The sequence below is a fragment of the Chiloscyllium plagiosum genome, chromosome 3 (assembly GCF_004010195.1).
Source record: "Chiloscyllium plagiosum isolate BGI_BamShark_2017 chromosome 3, ASM401019v2, whole genome shotgun sequence".
NCBI classification, from domain to species: domain Eukaryota; kingdom Metazoa; phylum Chordata; class Chondrichthyes; order Orectolobiformes; family Hemiscylliidae; genus Chiloscyllium; species Chiloscyllium plagiosum.
In genome coordinates, this window is record NC_057712.1 from 11,269,174 (window position 1) to 11,292,179 (window position 23,006).

At 39.2% G+C, this 23,006-nt stretch overlaps 1 protein-coding gene across 6 annotated transcripts in view; it reads left to right on the forward strand.

Annotated features, from left to right (window-relative positions):
• LOC122540973 (structural maintenance of chromosomes protein 6-like) overlaps window positions 1-23,006 on the forward strand; it is a 119,689-nt gene that overhangs the window by 11,544 nt on the left and 85,139 nt on the right. For 4 of the 6 annotated variants that reach the window (XR_006309476.1, XM_043677385.1, XM_043677351.1 and 1 more), the window contains exons 4-5: window positions 3,298-3,403; window positions 20,914-21,050. Coding sequence is in view for 4 of the 6 variants with exons in the window: in XM_043677385.1 (XP_043533320.1) it covers window positions 3,298-3,403; window positions 20,914-21,050 (243 nt within the window). In the remaining 2 variants the exon portion in view is untranslated. Of the gene's footprint in view, window positions 1-3,297; window positions 3,417-20,913; window positions 21,051-23,006 lie in introns of those variants that run through there. The other 2 variants (XM_043677375.1, XM_043677391.1) reach the window with 2 other exon arrangements.

Consider the following 23,006-nt stretch of genomic DNA (forward strand, 5'->3'; position numbering starts at 1 on the left):
GCCATACCAACCAGTACCCTTCCACTGACATCCTCTTTGTTCAATCTCCGATACAGTCATCGATGTAGCGGAGGAAAAGGTGGGGGGTGGTGCCAGTGTATCTGCAGAAGATGGACTGTTCCAAATATCCTACGAAGAGGCAGGCATAGCTGGGCCCCATGCAGGTGCCCATGGCTACTCCTTTGGTTTGGAGGAAGTGGGAGGATTGGAAAGAGAAGTTGTTCAGAGTGAGGACCAGTTCAGTCAGTCGAAGGAGGGTGTCAGTGGAAGGGCAATTTGCCAAAGAAGGCAAATAGGGCCTCATTTTAACATTTCACCTGAATGACAGCACCCCTGACAGTGCAGTGCTCCAGAGTGTCAGCCTTGCAGTGGAATTTGAAAACCACCCAAACTGGGGCTAACATGGTCAAATGCCTTCTTGAACTGCTGCAGGCTATGTGTTAATAAACTCACATAGGGAAGCAATTCCTGGATATTGACTCAGTGACATCAAAGGATGATTGTGTAGTGTGCAGTGTGTTACTTGGAAGAGAATTTGAAGGTGGTTTTGCTCCAAGCAATTTGCATAACTTCATTCAACTCTAATTCAAAAATTTGATGTACCAGATGATTCCTTCTATGAATCAGACCACTAATTTCTTTCAAGTTATACACTGCCTCTGGAAGAATGTACTGATAGCTCTGCTAACCCTTCCTTCCCTACAAGGAAACTAGGCTGGTTATCAGTTGGAATAAACCAAAAGTCAAATACAATAACATTACAACTATTATTATGTTAAATGTAGCCACATTACTGTGGATTATTTCCACAATTTCTCCCTTTCTCCATGTCTTATTTCTGCTCCACTACTCATCATCAACCTAAGCTGCAAATCTTCTCAAAAATTGCTAACATTAAAGATTATGCAGCTTCGTTCAAAGAGCAGCTGGGCTGCTATTTATCCAACATTCTACCCTCAAGTAACTTAACAAAAGTGATGAGCTGACCGTTCGTGTTGTTTTTAATTGTGAAAGTACATGTTAAATAACTGTTGTATTCATGTGTAAAGCAGCATTGACTGTACTTCAGAGGATTAACTACATAGGCTGCTTTTGATTAGTTCTGAGTTATGATGATTGCAAAATGAAAATTTCTCTTGACCATCCTCACATGCCACTATCAACCTCTTGCTCGCCAATTTCCACAGATGATACATTCTTCCAGGACTATCACCAAAAAAATGCTGGAAATACACCATCTAGTCCTGATGGTCCTTGTGTGTATTTCCAGTTTTATTTTACTTCAAATGTATGGGAAAAATTGCAGGGCTATATGGAAAAGCAAGGAAATGAAGCTACTTACATAACTCCTTTGAAAAAAGCTGAAACAGACTCAACAACCTGAGTGGCCTTCATCCATGCTGAATCATTCCACAATTCTATTGTTGTGGTATGCTTCAAGTGCCTACTAACATTTATTTGCGTAATAGAATATACATATTTTCCTTTCTGCTGACGAGCATTCCTTGATTTCTTTGAGTAGTAACTTGGTGCAGTTTTATTCATATAGCTTGATTTACAACAAGAAGTATTTTTAGTAAGGGAGTCCAGTCTTCAATATATGAATACTCTGATTTAAAATCACTGAAAATGACTTTTAAAGAATCAAAATTGAACCCCTTACAATGCAAAGAGAGTATATGCAATGCTGATATATTTGAGAAACAATATAGCTAATTAAATAGAATTCAGTTAAACTTAAACCTTTGGTTAGGTAAGGGTTAACAAAACAGATCCCTCAATGCAAGGCTCTGTTACAAAAAAAAAGGCAGGAAATTCCCTTTTAGGCAAAACAAGTCAACAATTTATAAGGTCATACATGCACACTATTAATTAATAAATGCATGGAGCGGAATAAGACCTAAATCTGATGAATAAGTTGCTCATATAAAAAAAAAACATTGCAATCTTAGGATGTAAATATGACAGTCTAAGCTTAAGTGAGTGCTCTGAAATGACACAAAGGAATGAAATCAAGGATGAAGGAGCAATCACAAAGTGGAACATTGCCAATACCAAACAAATGTTGACAGATGCTAAAAAATTATTGAATGATTCTTGCTTTAAAAGAACAGTGCTTTTAAAGAATAAACATAGTAATGAATTGGTAAAATCATTGTTCGATTATTATAAGACATTATAAACAGTTTGACCAGTTAAAATCTCTCAACTTCTTAAGGGATTTTTCCAACAATTTAAATAATATTAAATGATAGATTCTTATTTGGAAGGGAGAAGAATCCAGCATTAGCCACATTGTGAAGTATGATTAAGGACAGTATTATCTTTAGAATGCTGAGAATTTGCTTGTAGCCTCAAACAACAATTCTGATAGCTGCCTTCTTTAATTATGAGAACAAATAACTTACAATCAGCAAGCAAATTTCAGGGAATGGTTTACTTTGAATTTTAACGGATATTCTAAGATAATTGCCATAATATTAGACTTTTGGATTCTGTATTTGAAGTAAAAGTTTGCTTTCCATTTTTTATAGCTTTTAGTACAGTAGTATATTTGACTGCATGAAGTGTATATTGCATGTTAACTTCTTTTAATGCATTTGTAAAAGTCAATAAATCATCTCATATCATTTTCTGTATACAAGTGAATGAAACTGCTCTCTTTAACTTGAAGAGTGCATCCAGGTCTTGATAAATTTGAATTACTGATGGCCTAACAAATGCTTATTGGAAAACAAAGTAAGCTATTTGGAAGAAGGCAAAATTCTCTGTTAGTCTTTCTTGAGAGACGGTTCCATCAAATTTTAGACCCAGAGGAGGCAACTCTCAGAGCTGAATGGCTTGGACTTAACTGAAGAGATTATAAGGGAGCATTCCTGATCTGGTTTAACTCTGATACTGAGTTAAGGCTATGAATCACTCAAAGTAGTCACACATATGAGTATCTTTCAGCTCCATTGTGAAAAAAGAAATTTCCTTGATCTTTAAATTCTTCTACAAAGTGTTTTTGAAGAGTCTGTATGGTTAAGGAAATGAATATAATTTGAAGGTGCTTCATGAATCAGCATCATCAGTGGAATCTCTCAGTTTCAACTGAGGTTGTTTTGAGATAGAGCAGCCTTATTCAGGCAATCACTGAATTGTGCCAATGTAAAATATTGCAGCAAACATGAAAGTAAGTTGGCTTATCCACCGTCCATACTTTTAACATCTGCAATCTTCTGTGTTGGTTGATTGATTACACCTAAATTGTGCTGATATGACCCCTAGTGACCTCTTGCTTTTATCTGGCTCCAGGTGGAAAGAGTGCTTTACTGACTGCTCTTATAATTGGACTTGGAGGGAAAGCTACGACCACGAACAGAGGACATTCCACCAAGGACTTTGTGAAAACTGGTCAAAAGTAAGATGCTACGGTAACATTTTACAATTTTTCTGTTTGGTAAATTTCTTGTAATTGGAAAACAGATTTCTGAGCCACATTTTTAACCTTCAATATATTTTTTTAGAGAAATAAATTTGAGAAAATGTATTCCCAGTCAAAAACGTAAGTGTTCACTAGGTACTGCAGCATGGTTAAGTAGGAGTCTTGATTTGTACATTTTCCCAAACTATATTCTGCAACGATCAGCTGGCCTTAGCAACAATCTGCACCTAAAGTATAGAGAAGATCAATGAGTCATTGAGATTGAGCTTGGTTGTGATTTTCATCTTTCTAAACATCGAGATGTTGAGATGCTAAGTTAGTCAGGGCTTAAGAAGTGTCAGAGTTTGGGTGACAAAAGACTATTTATACAGCAAAGTCGAGAGTCTTGCTCCAGGATTGCTGGCATGATCAATGAGCACTTCCTTTCTTCTTTTTCCTCTTCTTCTCAGTTCTCACATCTTCAAACTACTTAACTTTATAAAATTTGGTCGGTTCTGTTATAACACGCATTTCTTCAATGCAAAATGGCTATAGAGCGATTGAAGAATTTAGACCATTATTTGCAGAATGCAAACTTTCCTTCCCTGTATTGGCTGTAATGTGATTCCTGTCCCATTGGTTCAAATGGTGCTGCGATTACGCGATTTTCTTGTAATGCAGGATCACACGGGAATGGAACTATCGTGTTATATCAGAACAGACTGGATAGGTTTCTGTCCTAAGTTTCTTGAGCATTTGCACAAATTTTCTGTCCTTGATCAATCTAGACTTTACATCATCATTTTGTTATCTAACCTTGAGTTGACCTCATTCATCAGTTTGCTCCAGCAAAGAAACAGTCCACCTTCACTTCTAACTTACAAAAGCTTCATCAGTCTGTGTCTATCCTATCACCATTTTTTATGATCAAAGCTGTTTGTAAGGTTTATTAATGAATTGTCCATAATTAGTCATTCAGTACAGGGGTTGGGAGGTCATGTTGCGGCTGTGCAGGACATTGGTTAGGCCACTGTTGGAATATTGCATGCAATTCTGGTCTTCTTCCTATCGGAAAGATGTTGTGAAACTTGAAAGTGTTCAGAAACGATTTACAAGGATATTGCCAGGGTTGGAGGATCTGAGCTACAGGGAGAGGCTGAGCAGGCTGGGGCTGTTTTTCCTGGAGTGTTGGAGGTGAGGGGTAACCTTATAGAGGTTTACAAAATTATGAGGGGCATGGATAGGATAAATAGACAAAGTCTTGTCCATGGGGTCTGGGAGTCCAGAACTAGAGAGCATAGGTTTAGGGTGAGAGGGGAAAGATATAAAAGAGACCTAAGGGGCAACTTTTTCACACAGAGGGTGTTATGTGTATGGAATGAGCTGCCAGAGGAAGTGGTGGAAGCTGGTACAATTGCAATATTTAAGAGGCATTTGGATGGGTATATGGATAGGAAAGGTTTGGAGGGATATGGGCCGGATGCTGGAAGTGGAAATAGATTGGGTTGGGATGTCTGGTCAGCATGGATGGGTTGGACTGAAAGGTCTGTTTCCATGCTGTATATCTCTCTGACTCTATAATTCAATTCAATTCAATTCAATTCACTCCAATTCAATCAACCATTGGCCACCTCGAATTGATTGCCATTCCAATCAAGCTTCTCCGCAACCTTATTATTCCTCCTGACTTGGCCCAACTACCCCTCCCAACCAGAAATGACCACACCGCCAACCATCTGACTACCCCCCACCATGTGCCACCCTAACCACCTCTCGGCCAATCATGAATTTCTACCCATTCATGAATGTTCACACTGGTTGTTGAAATTTAATGGCAGTTTTTTGCCAGTAAAGAAGGCATGAGCTGAAAATGTGTTGCTGGAAAAGCACAGCAGGTCAGGCAGCATCCAGGGAACAGGAGAATCGAACAGGAAGAAGGGCTTATGCCCGAAACGTCGATTCTCCTGTTCCCTGGATGCTGCCTGACCTGCTGCACTTTTCCAGCAACACATTTTCAGCTCTGATCTCCAGCATCTGCAGACCTCACTTTCTCAGCAAAGAAGGCATGCCTTAACTTGCTGTGGTAGTCCAGTGCTGTGATGAAGCTCTTAAATGACATTGTGCTGTGTGTTTCAGGAGACGCCAGTCTTAGACAAGCCAGCAAGAACCAGCATTAGCTATGGTTTAGTTTGGGCTGGGCAACAAGCCTGTAATGATTGGTGCAGCTCAGATGATCTGGACTTCTGTTGCTGCCGACCTTGTTTACACAGTAATTTGTTGTGATATTGAAAGTATTGTCTTAAAGAGTAAAAGAAGCAGATTCGATAGTAACTTGCAGAGCAAATGGGAGATAAACTGGGAAAGGAGTATGGGGAGGTTGATAGTTCTTTTAAAGAACCAACGCAAACAGGAAAATTTTGGAATCCCTGTTTGAGATATTTCTGAATCAACCTGTTCAGACATGTTAGGTCACATCTCTGAAGCAGGTGGTGCTTGAACCCAGGTCTTGTGACTCGGAGGTAGGGACATTACCAACATGCTACAAGAAGTCTCAGGTTGCTGTTTTACGATTGGATAAAACAACACTTGACCGTAACTCAGCAACTTAATAGGTCAAAGTAAAATTCACCTGTCTCTCTAATGGTGATGGTACTGTCAAAGTAATTATTTGAAGGCTAATTAATTTGGGCCACATAATGTTTTATTTAGAAAGAGCCACGATCACTTCTACACCTTTTGTTTATGTGGCCTGGGAAGGGCTTTTGATTTAATTTATGTTATTATTTTGACACAAAGCTACAGTCTGTTCTGACATAACGTGGTAGTTCTGTTCCCATGCGATCCTGCGTTATAAGAAAATCGTGTAATAGCAGCACCATTTAAACCAATAGGACTGGAATCGCATTATAACCCATACAGGTAAGGAAAATTTGCGTTCTATTAATAATGGTTTAAATTCTTCAATCGCGTTGTAGCCAATTTGCATTGAAGAAACACGCTTTATAGCAGAACGGACTGTATATTCAGTTTACAAGGAACTAACTCACAAGAGATGTAGAAACCATCTGGACTGTTGTTTGTAAAGGTTGGAATATCAGGTATTAAATCTGTGTACTTCTGTGAATCATGATACTCATTAAATAATGGAAAGTACATCTGACATTTGGAGCTGTTGACTTTGATTGGGAGCTTGCTTAGCAAATCCCCGGCTTGTATAAAACTGAAGAGGGACCAGGGTTCAGCCTGTGTCCCCCTTTCCCTGAAGTGTTCAGAGTTGAACAGGATGAGTGTGTAGTGGTGGTGGGATATAGAGGCAAAGACAGAAGTCCTGGGTCCCAGTGCTGCTCCTGGTCTGGATCCCGACCCAAGCACTGTGGTCTCCCCGACCTTGGACCCTTATGTATCTGTGCTGGGTCCCAAATGGAGAAGCGATCTCACTTACTCTTCAACCAGAGGAAGGCTTAGTTTCCAAACTCTATGAATACGTAGGGCCCATATAAGAAAAGGTTAATTGTCAGGTGAAGAGATAATAATTTGATGCAGCTAATTTGGATTTCAGAAAGAAGCATCATGCTTAAACCATCTAATACTTAAACAAGTTGACTCCTGTGTTTGTATCTCATTAAATTAAAAATAGAACTGCGGATGCTGGAAATCAGAAACAGAAACAGAAATTGCTGGAAAATCTCAGTATGTTTAGAGAGAAATTAGAGTTAACTGGGCATCACATTACTTTGCATGTCAAAGGTTTTCTGGTCCATCTCCATAAGGCAGATTGTCAATTAGACACCTCTGGTAACTTGTTGACCAGAGGTAAAAAGGTTGGCTATGATGGAGCTTAACTGCCTGAAGGCATCCTGGGGCAGGATTACAGCAAGTGATCAGGGGCAGCTCCACAGGCCCTAGCTAGGTGTGAGTGCTGCCAAAGACATCTCTGGAAAGGAATATAGTCCTTCTATGGTAACAGACCAACTGCTTTTCTTGTTTGCTATTTAAAATTTAAGATAAAAATGGAGGAGAGGCCAACTTTGTGTTAAAGCATCCTTCTTAGTTACAGTAGCTTTCTCCCCCTATCCAGCTAATTGGTTCTCCATCCCATGAGCTGCCCTTAGTTACAAGGGAGGGGGGGGGGGGGGGGAGAACCTGGCATATCATTGGCCAGCTCCATTGGAATCCCAATCTCTGTTGCCAATCTCCAGAGGAAAGAATTACCTCCAAATACACTTTCAGAAACTCTTTGACAACTTGTCATGTGCTTATGACTTGTCAAACTAACTGAATTCCCTCTTATGCAGATTTATTTTCTTGTGAGAGGTTATTAAAATGATTATTAGAATCAAGTCCTGCTGGTTTTTATATCACACATAAGCCTACTTCCACTCAATTTCATTTACCTCTTATCAGCCATATCCTTCTATTCTTTCCTCCTTCATTGTATTTATCTAGCTTTTTCTAAATGCATTGACACTGTAGAATCATTGATAATAAGAGCTGGAGTTGACCCATAGCGCTCACACCACTATTCAACATGATCATGGCTGATCCTCTGTCTCATCACTCTTCTCCCACACTCTGTCCACTCACCTTCACAACTTTAGCCTTGAAAGATCTATTTATATCTTACTGAAATATTTCCAGTGACATCACATTTCCAATGTCGTTGAGAATTCCAGAGATTCACTAGGCTCTGTGTGAAGAAAATTTTCTTTATTTCAGACTGAGATGGCCTACCACATATGCTGAGACTCTCTTAGGGACCCCTAGCTAGGGGAAACATCATCCCTGCATCCTGTCTGACCAGTCTTGTCTGAATTTTAAATAGTTCTGTGAGGTGCCGTCTCATTCTTCTTAAACTCATATGAATACAACCTTTCCTCATTTGACAATCATGCTATCCCAGGAATCAGTCTAGTTGTGCTGTACCCCCTCTCTGGCAGTTATATTTTCTGCCTCTAATACTTGGTGATAGCAAATACCACATTCTAACTATTGGGTAGAGAGGTTTCTCTTGAGTTCTCTACTGGAATTGTTGTTGATGATCTTACATTTATCATCCCTGGTTTTAGGATTGGTATTACAGGATCAAAATGTTCAGCAACATTTGTGGGAATTCCTGGGAAACTTTGGTTTTGTCAGCTGCTTATTTTCATAAATCACATTTCCAAGTGTCAGACTTCATGAAAATCAATTACTTGTTGCCATGGTAGCTGTGCAAGTCTCATCACACTTGGAGACTTCAAGGCTAATATGCAGCATGAAATAAGGCACCAGAGAATCCATCGACCTTGATATGATTCGATACAAATGCTGCTTCTTTGCTTTTGTGAGACTCAAAGGTAATTGGATCATGGTTTAGATCCACTTTTAATGCATCACTGCAGTAATGTTTGAACACATCTCAGTACTTTTCAGGTAGTTGTATTCCTAATGTAAATCTGCTGCTGTAGAACTTGTTTGCTTCATCACTGCCGCGCAGCACAGTGTAAATGCCAACATGTTGAACTGCCCTTGCAATCATCAAACTGCCTCAGGAGTGCCAACCTGTCTCAGCAGAGCAACTGAGGCTCCAGAGCTTCTCTCTAAGAGGCATTACAGTGTGGAAACAGGCCCTTCGGCCCAACAAGTCCACACCGACGCGCAACCCACCCGTACCCCTACATTTCCTCCTTACCTAAGGCTACGGGCAATTTAGCATGGCCAATTCACCTGACCTGCACATCTTTGTGACTGTGGGAGGAAACTGGAGCACCCGGAGGAAACCCACGCAGACACGGGGAGAACGTGCAAACTCCACACAGTCAGTCGCCTGAGGTGGGAATTGAACCCGGGTCTCTGGCGCTGTGAGGCAGCAGTGCTAACCGCAGTGCTAACCACTGTGCCACCGTGCCGCCCACTAATGTCTGAGTCTGCTAATGTCCTTAACAGGTCGGTGAACACCAAGATGATAGAGTTACAACAGAGACCTAAAATCCATATTTTAATCTTTGGAAATTTATCTCAACCATTCAAGAGTCACTTCTGCAGCAAGTGATGCACAGTTGAATAGGACACTGAGTTTTCCTGAAGAAGGGCTTATGCCCGAAACGTCGATTCTCCTGTTCCCTGGATGCTGCCTGACCTGCTGCGCTTTTCCAGCAACACATTTCCAGCTCTGATCTCCAGCATCTGCAGACCTCACTTTCTCCCCACAGAGTTTTAATGAAGAGCAGAAAATGTATGATACATGGCTTGATGTTTTGTGCAAATCAAGGGACATTATTAACATTACCAGATTGCTTGAAAATGCAGAATATCTAATTCAGTATATGGATAAAGAGATGATTTGATGTGGAGGGATAGTTCTCAAAGAGAAAATGTCAAATCCAGTCCAGAAAGGGATTAATACCATGTTGCCACAGCCAAAACAGTTTAATTTGATGACGTATTTGCATCGGGTACTGATGACAATGAAATTGATGGTTTTTAAAAGAGGTTTAAATGTGGTTAAAGATATCCTTGTGAATTAATTTAGTCTTATATGAATTTCATTTCTCAGTTCCCTTGTCAAGTAACAAATGGATCATTTAGGTTACACAGGTCTGCACGTTTCTTGTTATTACCAAGTTTTATTGAAACCCTGTTCATTGTAGCTTTATCCATCATTTTCCTGTTTATTGTAGGAAAGGTTGCTGCATTATCCCTCTGAGATCAGTTTTATCTAAATGTAAAACCTTGATTCATGACACAGTCTTTTCTTCCTCTCAAACCTACTGTCGAATTCAATCCCATTACCATCATTGTTATGGGTCATTGCCGTGTTAGTCTGTTGGATTTCACCCTTGAGCAGTGGAGGGACAGTGAATTTGTCTAAAAGCTGATACTACACTTAGACTGATGAGAAAAAAAAAACAGCATATTGTATGAACAGAAGGTTCTGCTCTATGCTGAAGGCAAAGCATGCAGTAATTCAATTTGTTCCAGCCAATAGTTTTGCTGATCACTCCATTTTTGTGTTCAGCCTGGAGCAGAACCTTCTGTTCCTGCAGCATGGTTTCAGTTTAAGTGCAGCGTCAACAATGAGTCAAATTCACCATCAGCTAAAATTCCCAGCTTTGCTATCCTGTGAAATGAACCGCCAGCAAAATGCTTGTCTCAATGGTTGCATTTCTAAAGTGAATGAAACCAAGATTATTTTTATTTAAATTATCACACAATCAGACAGTGGTTTCATTCAGGGATACAAGGAGAGGCAATGGCCTGGTGGTATTATCACTGGATTATTAAATTCGGAGACCCAGGCAATGTTCTGGGGACCTGGGGTTGAATAGTGCTATGTCAGATGGTGGAATTTGAATACAATGTTTTTTAAATTTGGAAATTAGGGTCTAACGATGACCATGAGACCATTTTCGAATGTCAGAAAAAACCCATCGAATGTCCATTATGGAAGGAATCTGCCATCCTTACCTGGTCTGGCCAACATGTGACTCCAGCCCCACAGCAATGTGGTTGACACTTAATTGCCCTCTGGAAAGGATGATAAGTGAATTTTAAAAAAAATAGTTGGCAGTGTGTTCCCTTTGATGATGGGGTGTGTGTTCTTAGTAACATGAATCTATGTTTATTGTAATGACAACAGAGCAGGAGGGTCTGCCCTGTACAGGGCTGAACTTGTTATTAATACATTAATGCAGAGTGACACAGAGTCTTGATCAGACATAATCATTAGACCCTATCATGATATGCTCAATTTAATTCTTTTCAGATAAAAATGAAATCCTTTGTCGATGTTCACAAACCACCTATGCAATCCTTCAATTAATCCTCTTAAAATCAGGTAACTTTCCCTCTGGGTGATTGGAATTGGTGGTGGTTTTGCTTCCAGTAAGATATTTTGCCTGGTGTAGTAATGCTTATGTTATCCCTCATGACATAAGGAACTAGATGTGGATAATATGGTATTGATATTCATTACAGCTGACTATTAGACACAATGATTACAGTCACAGACACATACGAGTCTGAGCTAATATTAGTTTATTCAGTTACAACAAAGAACATGCCTTCAACAGTGTTTCATGCTTCAAGTGGTCCCTGTTAGTTTGACATTTATACCGTTAGGTCTGTCACAAAGCTAGTCCCTTTTTTCCCCTTGGCTCAAGAGTACTCTGTCCTTGATTATTTCACAGAGGGGTAATAAACCAGGCTGGGCTCCAATCAGTTTGGTTTGGTACAGAGATGAAAAGGATTTTGAGAGGCCTTTTGTTTATATGTAAACAGATAAGACTTCAGGCCAAAGTGGTCATGTTTTAGAAGTGACCTGTATGAAGAAAGGGGATTGGTCAGCTCTTTAGCTGAACTACGCAATTTAGTTCAGTCCTAAACAGGGAGCTGTGTGGAAACTCTCTCTCTCTTTCTGCCCTTCAACTTCAACCTGAAAGCGTGTGTTCCATTTATACTGGTTTTTAAATGGAGTTTGCTTATTGGGACTATTGTGTATATTCAGAACAGCATAATTAAGTCCGTTTGGATAGACTGACTTCTGTAGGGGTTCGTTATTCTGTTCTTTGTGTTTTATTGTGTAATTTTGTGAATAAAGTTTTGTCTGTTTTAAAATCTAGTAGTTAAACCTAGCTATCTTACTCTGGGTAATTTTTACTGTACACTTACAAAAATAAATTGCAAAATTATGGTCTGGGCTGCCTGCTTAAGAATGTTTTGAGTGGTCTGGCTTAGTCTATAACATATTGGAGGGTCTTTGCGGGATTTTGAACAGTGAGTGGTAGGTGCTAGTGTCTTTATTTGGGTGTTAGCTTGGGATAGTAATGGCTCTTTCAATCACCAAAAGTTTTCTGGAAGTGGATGCAGAGACTTTGGAAGGTTTGCAAAAGGTGAAAAGACCAAGCTGCAGGAATTAGCAGAGAAGCTGGAATTGGGTCTGCTTGCTTCTGTGAGGAAAGGAGAGATAATAACAGCAGTAATTCAGCATTTAACCTTGCTGGAAACACCAGCTGAATGTATAGAGATGACAAGAATTCAATTGCAAATGAAGCCATGTGAGTTAGAAGCGAGAGATAAGGAAAGGGCAGCAGAAATGAAACAGTTTGAGTTACGATTAAAATCAGAAGAGAGGGAAAAGAGAGAACCGCAGAATGGAGAGAAAAAGAGAGAGCAGCAAAAGAGAAAGAAAAAGAGACAGCATTTGAACTTCAAAAACTAACACTTAAAAAGGAAAGTCAGAATAAAAGGCTGAAGATAAAGGCTGCGGGTAGCTTAGTGAGGAAGACAGTGAGGATGAGCAAGCCCCTGGTAGTCAGAAGCCTAATGAGAAACTTTAAGTATGTTCAAGCATTGCTTAAATTTGATGAGAAGGATGTGGAAGCCTTTTTCATCTTATTTGAAAAGGTGACTAAACAAATGCAGTTGCCAGTGGCAATGTGGGTTTTGTTGATCCAAACGAAACTTGTAAGTAGGGCTACTGAGGTATTTGCATCCCTATCAGAGGAGGTATCTGGGGAGTATGAGGACATGAAAAAAGCCATTTTAAGTGCATATGAGCTTGTACTAGAAGCCTATAGACAATGTTTCAGGAAGCTAAAGAGAGACCCTGGTCAAACCTATATTGAGTTTGAATGGATCAAACAGAGTAATATTGATAGATGGATAAGAGCTTTAAAAATTGAGCAAACCCAATATGTCCTTAGAGAGTAATTATTTTGGTGCAATTCAAAAATTCACTGCCTGAAGTAGTGCAAACGTATGTGGAAGAACAGAGAGTTAAAACACCAAGGTTAGCAGCTGAAGGAGGTGATGATGCTGAGCTAGTCCATAAAACTCGGTTTGTCTTCCAGAAACAATTTCAGTCCATGAGGGATAGACACTGGGGCAAAGAGAAGTCCTCATGTGGAAAGGGAAAGGTAGGTCTCAGTGAAGATCATAAGGAGAACTTACCACAGGGTAAAAAAGAAACCCTTGAGGGGGACAAAGAAGTTAAAAAACTCCAGTGTATTCATTATAATAAAGTGGCCCACACGAAATCACAGTGATGGTGGGATAGGAGAAAGCCAGATATAGGAAAACAAGACAAGCTTGGAAGTTTTGTTGGACTAGTAACAAAAAAGCGCAAGGGAAGTTAGACAACTGCCTCAGAGTGTATGAGATGATCAGAGGTTGATTAAGGAGGAAGTGCCAGATCAGCTTAAAAAATATACATACAGGGGTAAAGTTTATTCACATAGGCCTGGAGTAGTAGGTAAGGAGGTGACTCTATTAAGGGACTCTTTTCAGTCTGTAATGCTGAAGGATTAGGAGATATGTACTCCTGAGGGATTATTGCCAGAAAAGGTACTGGTAACATGAATTCATGGTGAGACAAAAAGTGCTCAGTTATGTAAAGTGAGGCTACAGAGTCCAGAGAAGAGTGGAGAATTTGTGATAGGAGTACTTGACAAACTCTCAGCTCCAGGAATACAATTTGTCCTTGCAAATGATATAGCTGATTCACCAGTAGGCGTACTCCTACTCTAGTTGAAAAGGCAGGCAACTGAAGAAATGAAGGATGTTTATCCAGGAGTTTTCCCAGATTGTGTGATCATAAGATCACAGAGGCACAAGTTGAAGCAGGAGAGATCAAAAGGCACAAATAAGGAAGCTGATTTAGCTTTATCCAAAACTTTCTTTGATCAGATAAGTGGAACAGAGAAGGACCAAACAGGTAAGCATGCAAATATCTTTAGCTCTAGTAAGCTGTTTGAATTATAGCAGAAAGATGAGAACTTAAAACAATGATATCAAAAGGCATTTACAAAGAAGGCAAGTGAATTTATTCCTGTATGTTATTACTTAACAAATGATGTCTTAATGGGGAAATAGAGGCCATCACTCGTTCAAGCAGATGAGAAATGGGCAGAAATTCATTAAATTGTTTTGCCAGTAGGGTATAGGAAGGAGGCATGGCAGTGGCACGTGAGTTACCACTTGGAGGTCATTTAGGGGTGAGGAAAAAACAGACTAAAATACAAAGACATTTTTACTGGCCTGGACTACACAAAGATGTAGTTGAATTTTGTCAGACGTGTCATACGTATCAGCTAATCGGAAAATCACAGGTAGTAATAAAACTTGCACCATTAATACGTATTCCAGCATTTGAGGAACCTTTCACAAGAGTCTTGATTGATTGTGAAGGTCCCCTACCTTAAATAAAAAGTGGGAATAAGTATTTATTAGCAATAATGGATGTGTTGACGAGATTTCCAGAGGCAATCCCATTACGCAACATCACAGCAAAAAAAGTTATAGAAGAACTACTTAAATGTTTTACTAGATACGGACTACCAATAGAGATCCAGTCAGATCAAGCTATTCAAGGAAGTTTTGGATAACTTGGGAACAAAGCAATTCAAATCTACTGTGTACCATCCAGAAGCATTAGAGAGATGGCATCAAACACTAAAGACCATGTTGAGGGCTTATGGTCAGGATTATCCAGATGATTGGGAAAAGGGAGGTCCATTTGTACTTTTTGCAATTGGACATGCACTGAATGAATCGACCAAGTTCAGTCCATTTGAATTAATTTTTGGGCATGACGTAAGAGGACCGTTAAAATTGATTAAGGAGAAATTAATAAGTCAGAATTCAGAGATGACCCATTTGGACTATGTGTCAAATAAATAGAGCTGGAGAGTTGGCGAGACAGCATTTAAAAGTATCCCAGCATACAATGAAACAGGAAGTGGATAAGAAATCACAAATTTGCAATTTTACCATTGGGTATTGGTGTTACTTCCAATAATAGATGAACCTTTAAAAATAAGGTTTAATGGACATTATCAAAATGAGAAGAAATTGAGTGAAGTGAACTACTTGATAAGGATTTCAGATAGGAAGAGATCTCACAGAGTGTGTCATGTGAATATGCCCAAAAGGTATTTTGATAGGGAAGGAAAGCAAGAGAAGAAGGTGTTAATGACTACAGCACAAAAGGAAGAGCCAACTTCAGAGGATTCTGAATTGGACATTCCTGAAATCAAATTGTCCAAAGAGGAAGTTGTTACCTTCCACAAGAAAATCGAAATTACCTGAAAGAGTTATTACTATCACATGGGGAGATATGTGAAAATAAACTTGGAAGTACTAACTTAATTATGCATGATGTAGAGATAGGAGATGCTGTTCTGGTTAAGCAACATCTTTATAGGCATAACCCTCTGAAGTTGATACACGTTCAGAAGGAGATAGAGCGCATGCTCCAAGATGGCATAATTGAAGTGAGTTACGGTGTCTGGAGCTCATCCATAGTCATGGTCCCAAAGCCAGATGGTACCCAATGATTATATGTGGATTATTGCAAACTCAATACTGTTACAAAGACTGATGCATATCCAATTCCACGGTTGGAGGACTGTGTCGAAAAAGTGGGACAAGCAACTTACATTTCTAAGTTGGACTTGCTCAAAGGCAAGTACCTCTGTCAGAGAGAGCAAAGGCAATTCCAGCTTTTGTAACACCAAATGGACTATATCAATTCAAAGTCATGCTATTTGGTGTGAAAAATGCTCCAGCCACATTTCAGAGACTGACTAATAAGGTAATTGCCAGATTACCCACCTGTGTGCTGTATATTGATGACCAGGTGGTTTTCAGTCATTCATGGAAAGAATATTTACAGCATTTTTCAGACTTGTTCGATCAATTTCAGAAGGCAGGCTTGGTGGTCAAGCCAGCTAAAAGTGAATTTGCCAAGTCCAAGTCACCTTCCTGAGAGATGTTATTGGACACGAACAAATGGCCACATAGGATGCGAAAGCAAAAGTAATTGGGGAATTTCCCACACCGTTGATAAAAAAAGCGATACTACGGTTCTTGGGGTTAAGTGGATTTTACTGAAAGTTTGTGCCGAACTTTAGCAATGTGGCTGCTCCATTCACCAAATTGTTAAAAAAGGGCAAGAGGTTTCAGTGAACAGCGGACTGTCAAAAGGCATTTGACAGCCTAAAACCCGTGTTAGCCACTGCCGTAGTACTAGCCAGATTGGATTACACAAAGCCTTTCAAGGTGTCTATTGATGTCAGTGATGTGGGTGTCGGTGCGGTGCTCCCGCAGGAGGATGACGAAGGGATAGAAAGACCCATTGGGTATTTTTCCAGGAAGTTGAACATCCATCAACAGAAATTTTCAACAGTGGAGAAAGAGACTTTAAGCTTGGTGTTGGCATTATAACATTTCGGTGTTGGCATTATAACATTTCAGTGTTTATATTACCAGCAATGTATCTGACACAATCGTATACACTAATCATAACCCATTGACATTTGTGGGAAAATTAAAGACAAAAATGCCAGACTATTTAGATGGAACTTGTTGTTGCAGCCATTCAATTTGACAATTGTGTAGGTGGCAGGTCGTGAAAACGTGATTGCCGATGTGTTATTGAGACTCAAGTGAGATACGGAGGCGTTCAGTGGTAGGTGTGCTGTAGCCTGAATTTACATGTGGTTGTGCATGTTTGCATGTTTATAGTTAGTATAGTGTATTTAGAATATTAACCAGGGTTTTGAAGGGTTAAAAATGAAACCATCTTTTTGTATTGATGTTTTTTTTTAATGGGGGGGAGGTGTCACAAAGCTAATCCCTTTTTTTCTAAAAGCTGTCCTTGGCTCAAGGATACGCTGTTCTTGATTTTTTTTCAACAGGGTAATAAACTAGGCCGGGTTCCAATCAGACTGGGTTGTTAAAGGGATGAAAAGGATTTTGAGAGGCCTTTGGTTTATATGTAAACAGATGAGACTTCAGGCCAAAGTGGTCATGTTTTAGAAGTGACTTGTATATTGAAAGGAAAGTGGTCAGCTCTCTAGCTGAGCTGAGCAGTAAAGTTCAGTCCTGAACTAGTTGGGAGTGCAACAGTCAGCTGTGTGGTAACTCTCTCTCTTTCTGCCCTTCAACTTCAATCTATAAGCATGTGTTTTATTTATACTGGGTTTTAAAGGGAATTTTCTTATTGGGGTTATTGTGTATATTTGGAACAGCATACTTAAGTCTCGTTTGGATAGACTGAGTTCTGTAGGGGTTCTTTATTCTGTTCTTGCGTTTCATTGTGTAATTTTGTGAATAAATGTTTGTCTGTTTTAAAACCTGGTAGTCAACCTAGCTAACATACTTCGGGTAATATTCACTGTACACTTACCGAAACAAATTGCAAAATTATGGTCTGGGCTGTTTCAAAATGTTTTGAGTGGTCTGGCCTATTCCATAACAGGTCATATGCTATGATACAGTGATGATATCATGAACATACCTCTTAGAAATATTTAATATACTAACAATGGAAGATAACACAACAAGAATTGCAACTCAAGTTCATTTATTTCACCTGGAACAGTAATGTCCAGGTTTGGTGGTTTCCAGAGCTATCTCATGTGCAGTTGTTATGGAAATTGTTTGTAACTAATTGCTAACACTCTGAGGAATAACAAATGGTCACAAGTGGTCTGAGTGAGTAATGACTAGCTCCTCTTAAAAAGGCAATGCCTTCAGTCCCAATTATCACCGGGCTGTGAAAAATGTTCTTAAATCCATGAAGCTGCTGGATTTGATTGCTATCTGTGACCATGTAGACCACCCGTTTGGCAAAACTATAAATGCAGAAGAGGCAATTGAATTAATTCTTCTAGGTATATTCAATTTAGCAAATTTTAAAATTTTGGAATGTCCAACATGTTCACATTTTCATTCAGTGAACTAGAGATTACGAGGTATGCAAAGGTGCTCGCAAAAGGGGTGAACTCTCTGCCAGTTTATAAAAAGGCAGAGGAAATTTTTCAGATTTGCAAGATGAATTGTCAGTATATTTTTAAAAACCGAGCATAAAAACTATTTGTTCAAATAATTACAAAGTAACTTTCAGTCAAAATAAGCATGCTTAAAAAGACCAAAAGATTGAAGAATAAATTTAGTAGTGCTTTTCCAAATGTGGACTCTTTTCCTTCCAAATTCTCTACTTTTCCCTTCCTTCTGGTCAATTTGAATTTGTGTGTGTGTGTCTTCCTCAAATTTTCACATTCTAATTAATCCAATTTTAAATATTCTTTACTCTGAGAATCATATCAGGAATAAAGTTCTCAAATGTTGGTGTATATTTCAGCAGTAATTGTGACCAGCTATCACAATCATCTTGAATAATCAAAAGCAAGTGCTTTAGTCCTGATTTTCTGCTTTGGTTCAGTTGGTTGGGTGGTTAGCTTGTGATAAAGAATCTGGGTTCAATTCCTGCGCTGGCTGAGGTTACCTTGAAGGATTCACCTTCTCAACATCTTCCCTTACTGAAGGCAATGGTGACCCTCAGGTTAAGGCAACACCAGTCATTTCTCTCTAATGAGCAAATAGGTCTATGGTCCAATGGCACTATGATGACTTTACTATTCCAGTATACTTGAGAGTTGCACATGTGGACCTTACGGAATCCTCATTGTAGCAGACTCTGAAGAAATTGCCCAGAAAATTAAAATTGCTGCTGGGTGATTCTGCTACCAGAACAAAGTATCCACTTAAAGTGGAAAGTTCAGAGAGTTCTGATTAAATTAACCAGATAGATATGTTGGAAAAGTTGTACCATTAAATATATCATCTAACCCCTGAGTAACTATTCAACTGATGCCGTATGTAACTCACACACCTGCAACTACATCTCTATCAGATCCCTGATGTTCTCCCCACACAAGTACCAGCTATGACCATTACCAGTTAGCAACAATCTAACCAATTCCCCTTGACATTCAATGGTGTTACCATTATTGAATCCCCCACTATCAACATTCTGGGGGTTACCATTAACCAGAAACTCAACTGGACTCACAATGTAAACACAATGGCTACAAGAGTAGGTCAAAGACTAGGAATACTGTGGCAAGTAACTCACCTCCTGATTCCCGAAAGCATGCCCATCATCTACAAGACACAAGTCAGGAGTGTGTTGGAAACCTTTCCACTTGCCTGGATGGGTGCAGCTCTAACAACACTCAAGAAGCTTGACACCATCCAGGTTAAAACAGTCCACTTGATTGGTATCACATCCACAAGCACCCACTCGCTTCACCGCTGACACTCAGTAGCAGCACTTTGTTCCAATCTACAAGATACACTGCAGAAATTCATTAAAGCTCCTTAGACAGCACCTTCCAAATCCATGACCACTACAATTTAGAAGGATAAGGGCGGCAGATACATGGGAACAACCACCAAGTTCTACCCTAAGCCATTCTGACTTGGAAATATTTTGCCATTCCTTCCCTGTCGCTGGGTCAAAATCCCAGAATGCCCTCCCTAAGCGTATTGTGGGTCAAGTCACAGCACATTGACTGCAGTGGTTCAAGATGGCCGCTCAGCACCACCTTCTCAAGGACAACTAGAGACGGGTAATAAATGCTAGCCCAGCCAGCGACAGCCCACATCCTACCAGTGAATGTGGTAACCTCCCTCCTTTTGGAAAATAGAAGGGGCAGAGATTGCTACTCCTTGAAAAATCTGGCCCTTTATTTTATTTCCCTATATTTTATTTCCCTTTTCATTCAGCTTATTGGTTTTCATTTGAACTTAAAGTGTTGAATGTACAATTCCAGATATGGGGCGATGATAATCTAACGACATTATCACTAGACTATTAATTGTGGAAACTCAGCTAATGTTCCGGTTCGAATCATGAGAGGTCATGAAATTTGAATTCAATTAAAAAAAATCTGGAAGTAAGAATCTATCAACAATCATAAAACCCATTGCTGATTATCAGAAAAATCCATCTGGTTCACTAATGTCCTTCAGGGAAGGAAATCTGCCATCCTCATTTGGTCTGGCCTACACGTGACTCCAGACCCACAGTAGTGTGGTTGACTCTCAACTGCCCTCTGAAATGCCCAAGCAAAGCCACTCAGTTCAAGGGCAAATAGGGAAGGGAAATAAATGCATGCTAGCTAGCAATGTCTATATACCATTAAAAAAAATCACAATTTCAGGAAGATAAACACATTAACATTTGGAGCATTCAACCATCATCTATACAAATGCTTAATTATACACACACATGCTATTGAAAATTTTCAGAGTGAACTGTGCATTCTCCATTCTCACATCTCCACAACTTGAAGCCCAGAGCAATACAATTGTGTGTGTTTTCAAAAGAAAGAAGACGTAAGAAATAAATTACACCTGCCTTTTTAAACTTTTCTTTCTTCATGTACCTTTCAAACAACTGTGATGAAAACTAAAGAAAAAGTAAATTCTCAAACGAAAACATGTCCCTTTACACAGATTGCACTTTATATTGGCAATGTGCACGTGCAGCACAGATGCTATTTTGGCTTTACTGGATGCCTCTTCGTGACCAAAGTACAGATATTATAAAAGCTCTGTTTCCATTCACCACAAGCCCTCCATTGCCATAAATGGTGGAGGTAACCCGAATTTAAATGGAGTGTTTGAGAGAAGGAATGATTTTATTTAAAGTAAAGATCTTAACATTCTGTATTTTACAGTTCTGCATGCATTTCAATAGCCTTGAGAAACCAGGGACCTGATGCTTTTAAACCTGAATTATATGGCAAAGCTATCATTGTGGAACAAATTATTTCTACACAGGGAACAAGACAGTACAGATTAAAGAGTGAATCAGGTAAAAGACAATTCTTTTAAAGCAACAGCTTTTTTGCCATTTGGGAGAAACAGTTTTGTTTTTAATACAAAATACAACAAGATTACATTTTTACGTAAATTGCATGAAGACATTTTGAATATGACAGCATTTTTTCTTAATTCATCATAATTTTCTTTACTAATTCAATACTTTGTTCCATATGATATAGATGGGTAGGGGATCAACCATCCAAGTACACTAACCAGAGAAGAGGGGGAAAGTAGATAATCATTTGTCTCATTTAAACCAAATTGTGTCTTTTCACCACTTGGGTCTAATCCCACTCACAGACTCATTTATTTCAATAATCACCTTTTTGATAAACAAGTTCTTACCTTTTCAAAACAAAAGACCCTTCTTAATTATAGTTTCTGACATAGTGCCATATTTTAACTGAACTCTCTGTATATACGTTTAACCTTCCCTTTAGTTTATTTTGCTATTACCTTCAATTTGACCCTTTTCATTGCTATCTTGTCAATCAGAAAAAGAAAAATTACTACAGCAAGTCCCCAAACGTCTGATCTATGAATGTTCATACTTACAAATGAGCTCACGTATAGAGGTATAATTTTAAAGGTCTGACTCATGAATATTTGCTGTACTTATGAATGGCTATTTTGTATTATTCTGCATTGTTTTCTGTCTTGCATACAAATCAACTTACTAATAGACTTGAGAACAGGACTTGTTCACAACCTGGTACAGCCTGCACTTAGTTTATCATAATGTGGCATAATCTCTGAAGTCTTGATCATTCGACAATTTTCTCAACTCCAGTGAGGAAAATCATAACACCTTAACTCTCTTTACAATGTGACAAACCCTGTTACAACTCTGAGACTGTTTTGTCATTAAATTATGTGCCAGTTTTGTTGCAGGATGGAATAGAAAACAGTAAACACATTTACAATGTTGTGTGATACATTATTACATAAAATTCTTCGACCTTGGTGTTGCAGCAAATGTCATAACTTGAAATTTAGTGCACATGTTGTAGAAAATGTGGTACAAATTGATGTGAGAGCATAGGTTCTCTAAATTAGTATGCATAATATATCAATACATAACTCATCTGTCAACTAAATGAAAATAAATATTTGAGGTCCATACATAGCCTACAAATAAAGTCATAGAATTATAGAGATGTACAGCTTAGAAACAGACCTTCGCTCCAACTCGTCCATTCTGACCAGATATTCTAACCTAATCTAGTCCCATTTGACAGCACCTGGCCCATATCCCTCTAAACAATTTCTATTCATATACCCATCCAGCTGCCTTTTAAATGCTGTAATTGTGACAGCCTCCACCACTTCCTCTTACAGCTCAATCCATACACGCACAACTCTCTGTGAAAAAGTTACCCCTTAAGTCCCTTTTCAATCTTTCCCCTCTTAACCAAAACCTATGCCCTCTAGTTCTGGACTCCCCTACCCTAGGGAAAAGACCTTGCTATTTATCCTATCCATGCCCTTCATGATTTTATAAACCTCTATAAGGTCATCCCTCAGCTTCTGATGCTCCAAGGAAAACAGTCCCAGCCTGCTCAGCCTCTCCCTGTAGCTCAAATCTTCCAACCCTGGCAACATCCTTGTAAATCTTTTCTGAACCCTTTCAAGTTTCACAACATCCTTCCTATAGCAGGGACACCAGAGTTGCACGCAATGTCCTAACCAATGTCCTGTACAGCCATAACATGACCTCCCAACTCCTGTACTCAATACTCTGACCAATAAAGGAAAGCATACCATACGCCTTCTTCACTATCCTATCTACCTGCGACTCCACTTTCAAGGAGCTATGACCCTGCACTCCAAGGTCTCTTTGTTTAGCAACACTCCCTAGGACTTTATCATTAAGTGTATAAGTCCTGCTCTGATTTGCTTTCCCAAAATGCAGCACCTCACATTTATCTAAATTAAACTCCATCTG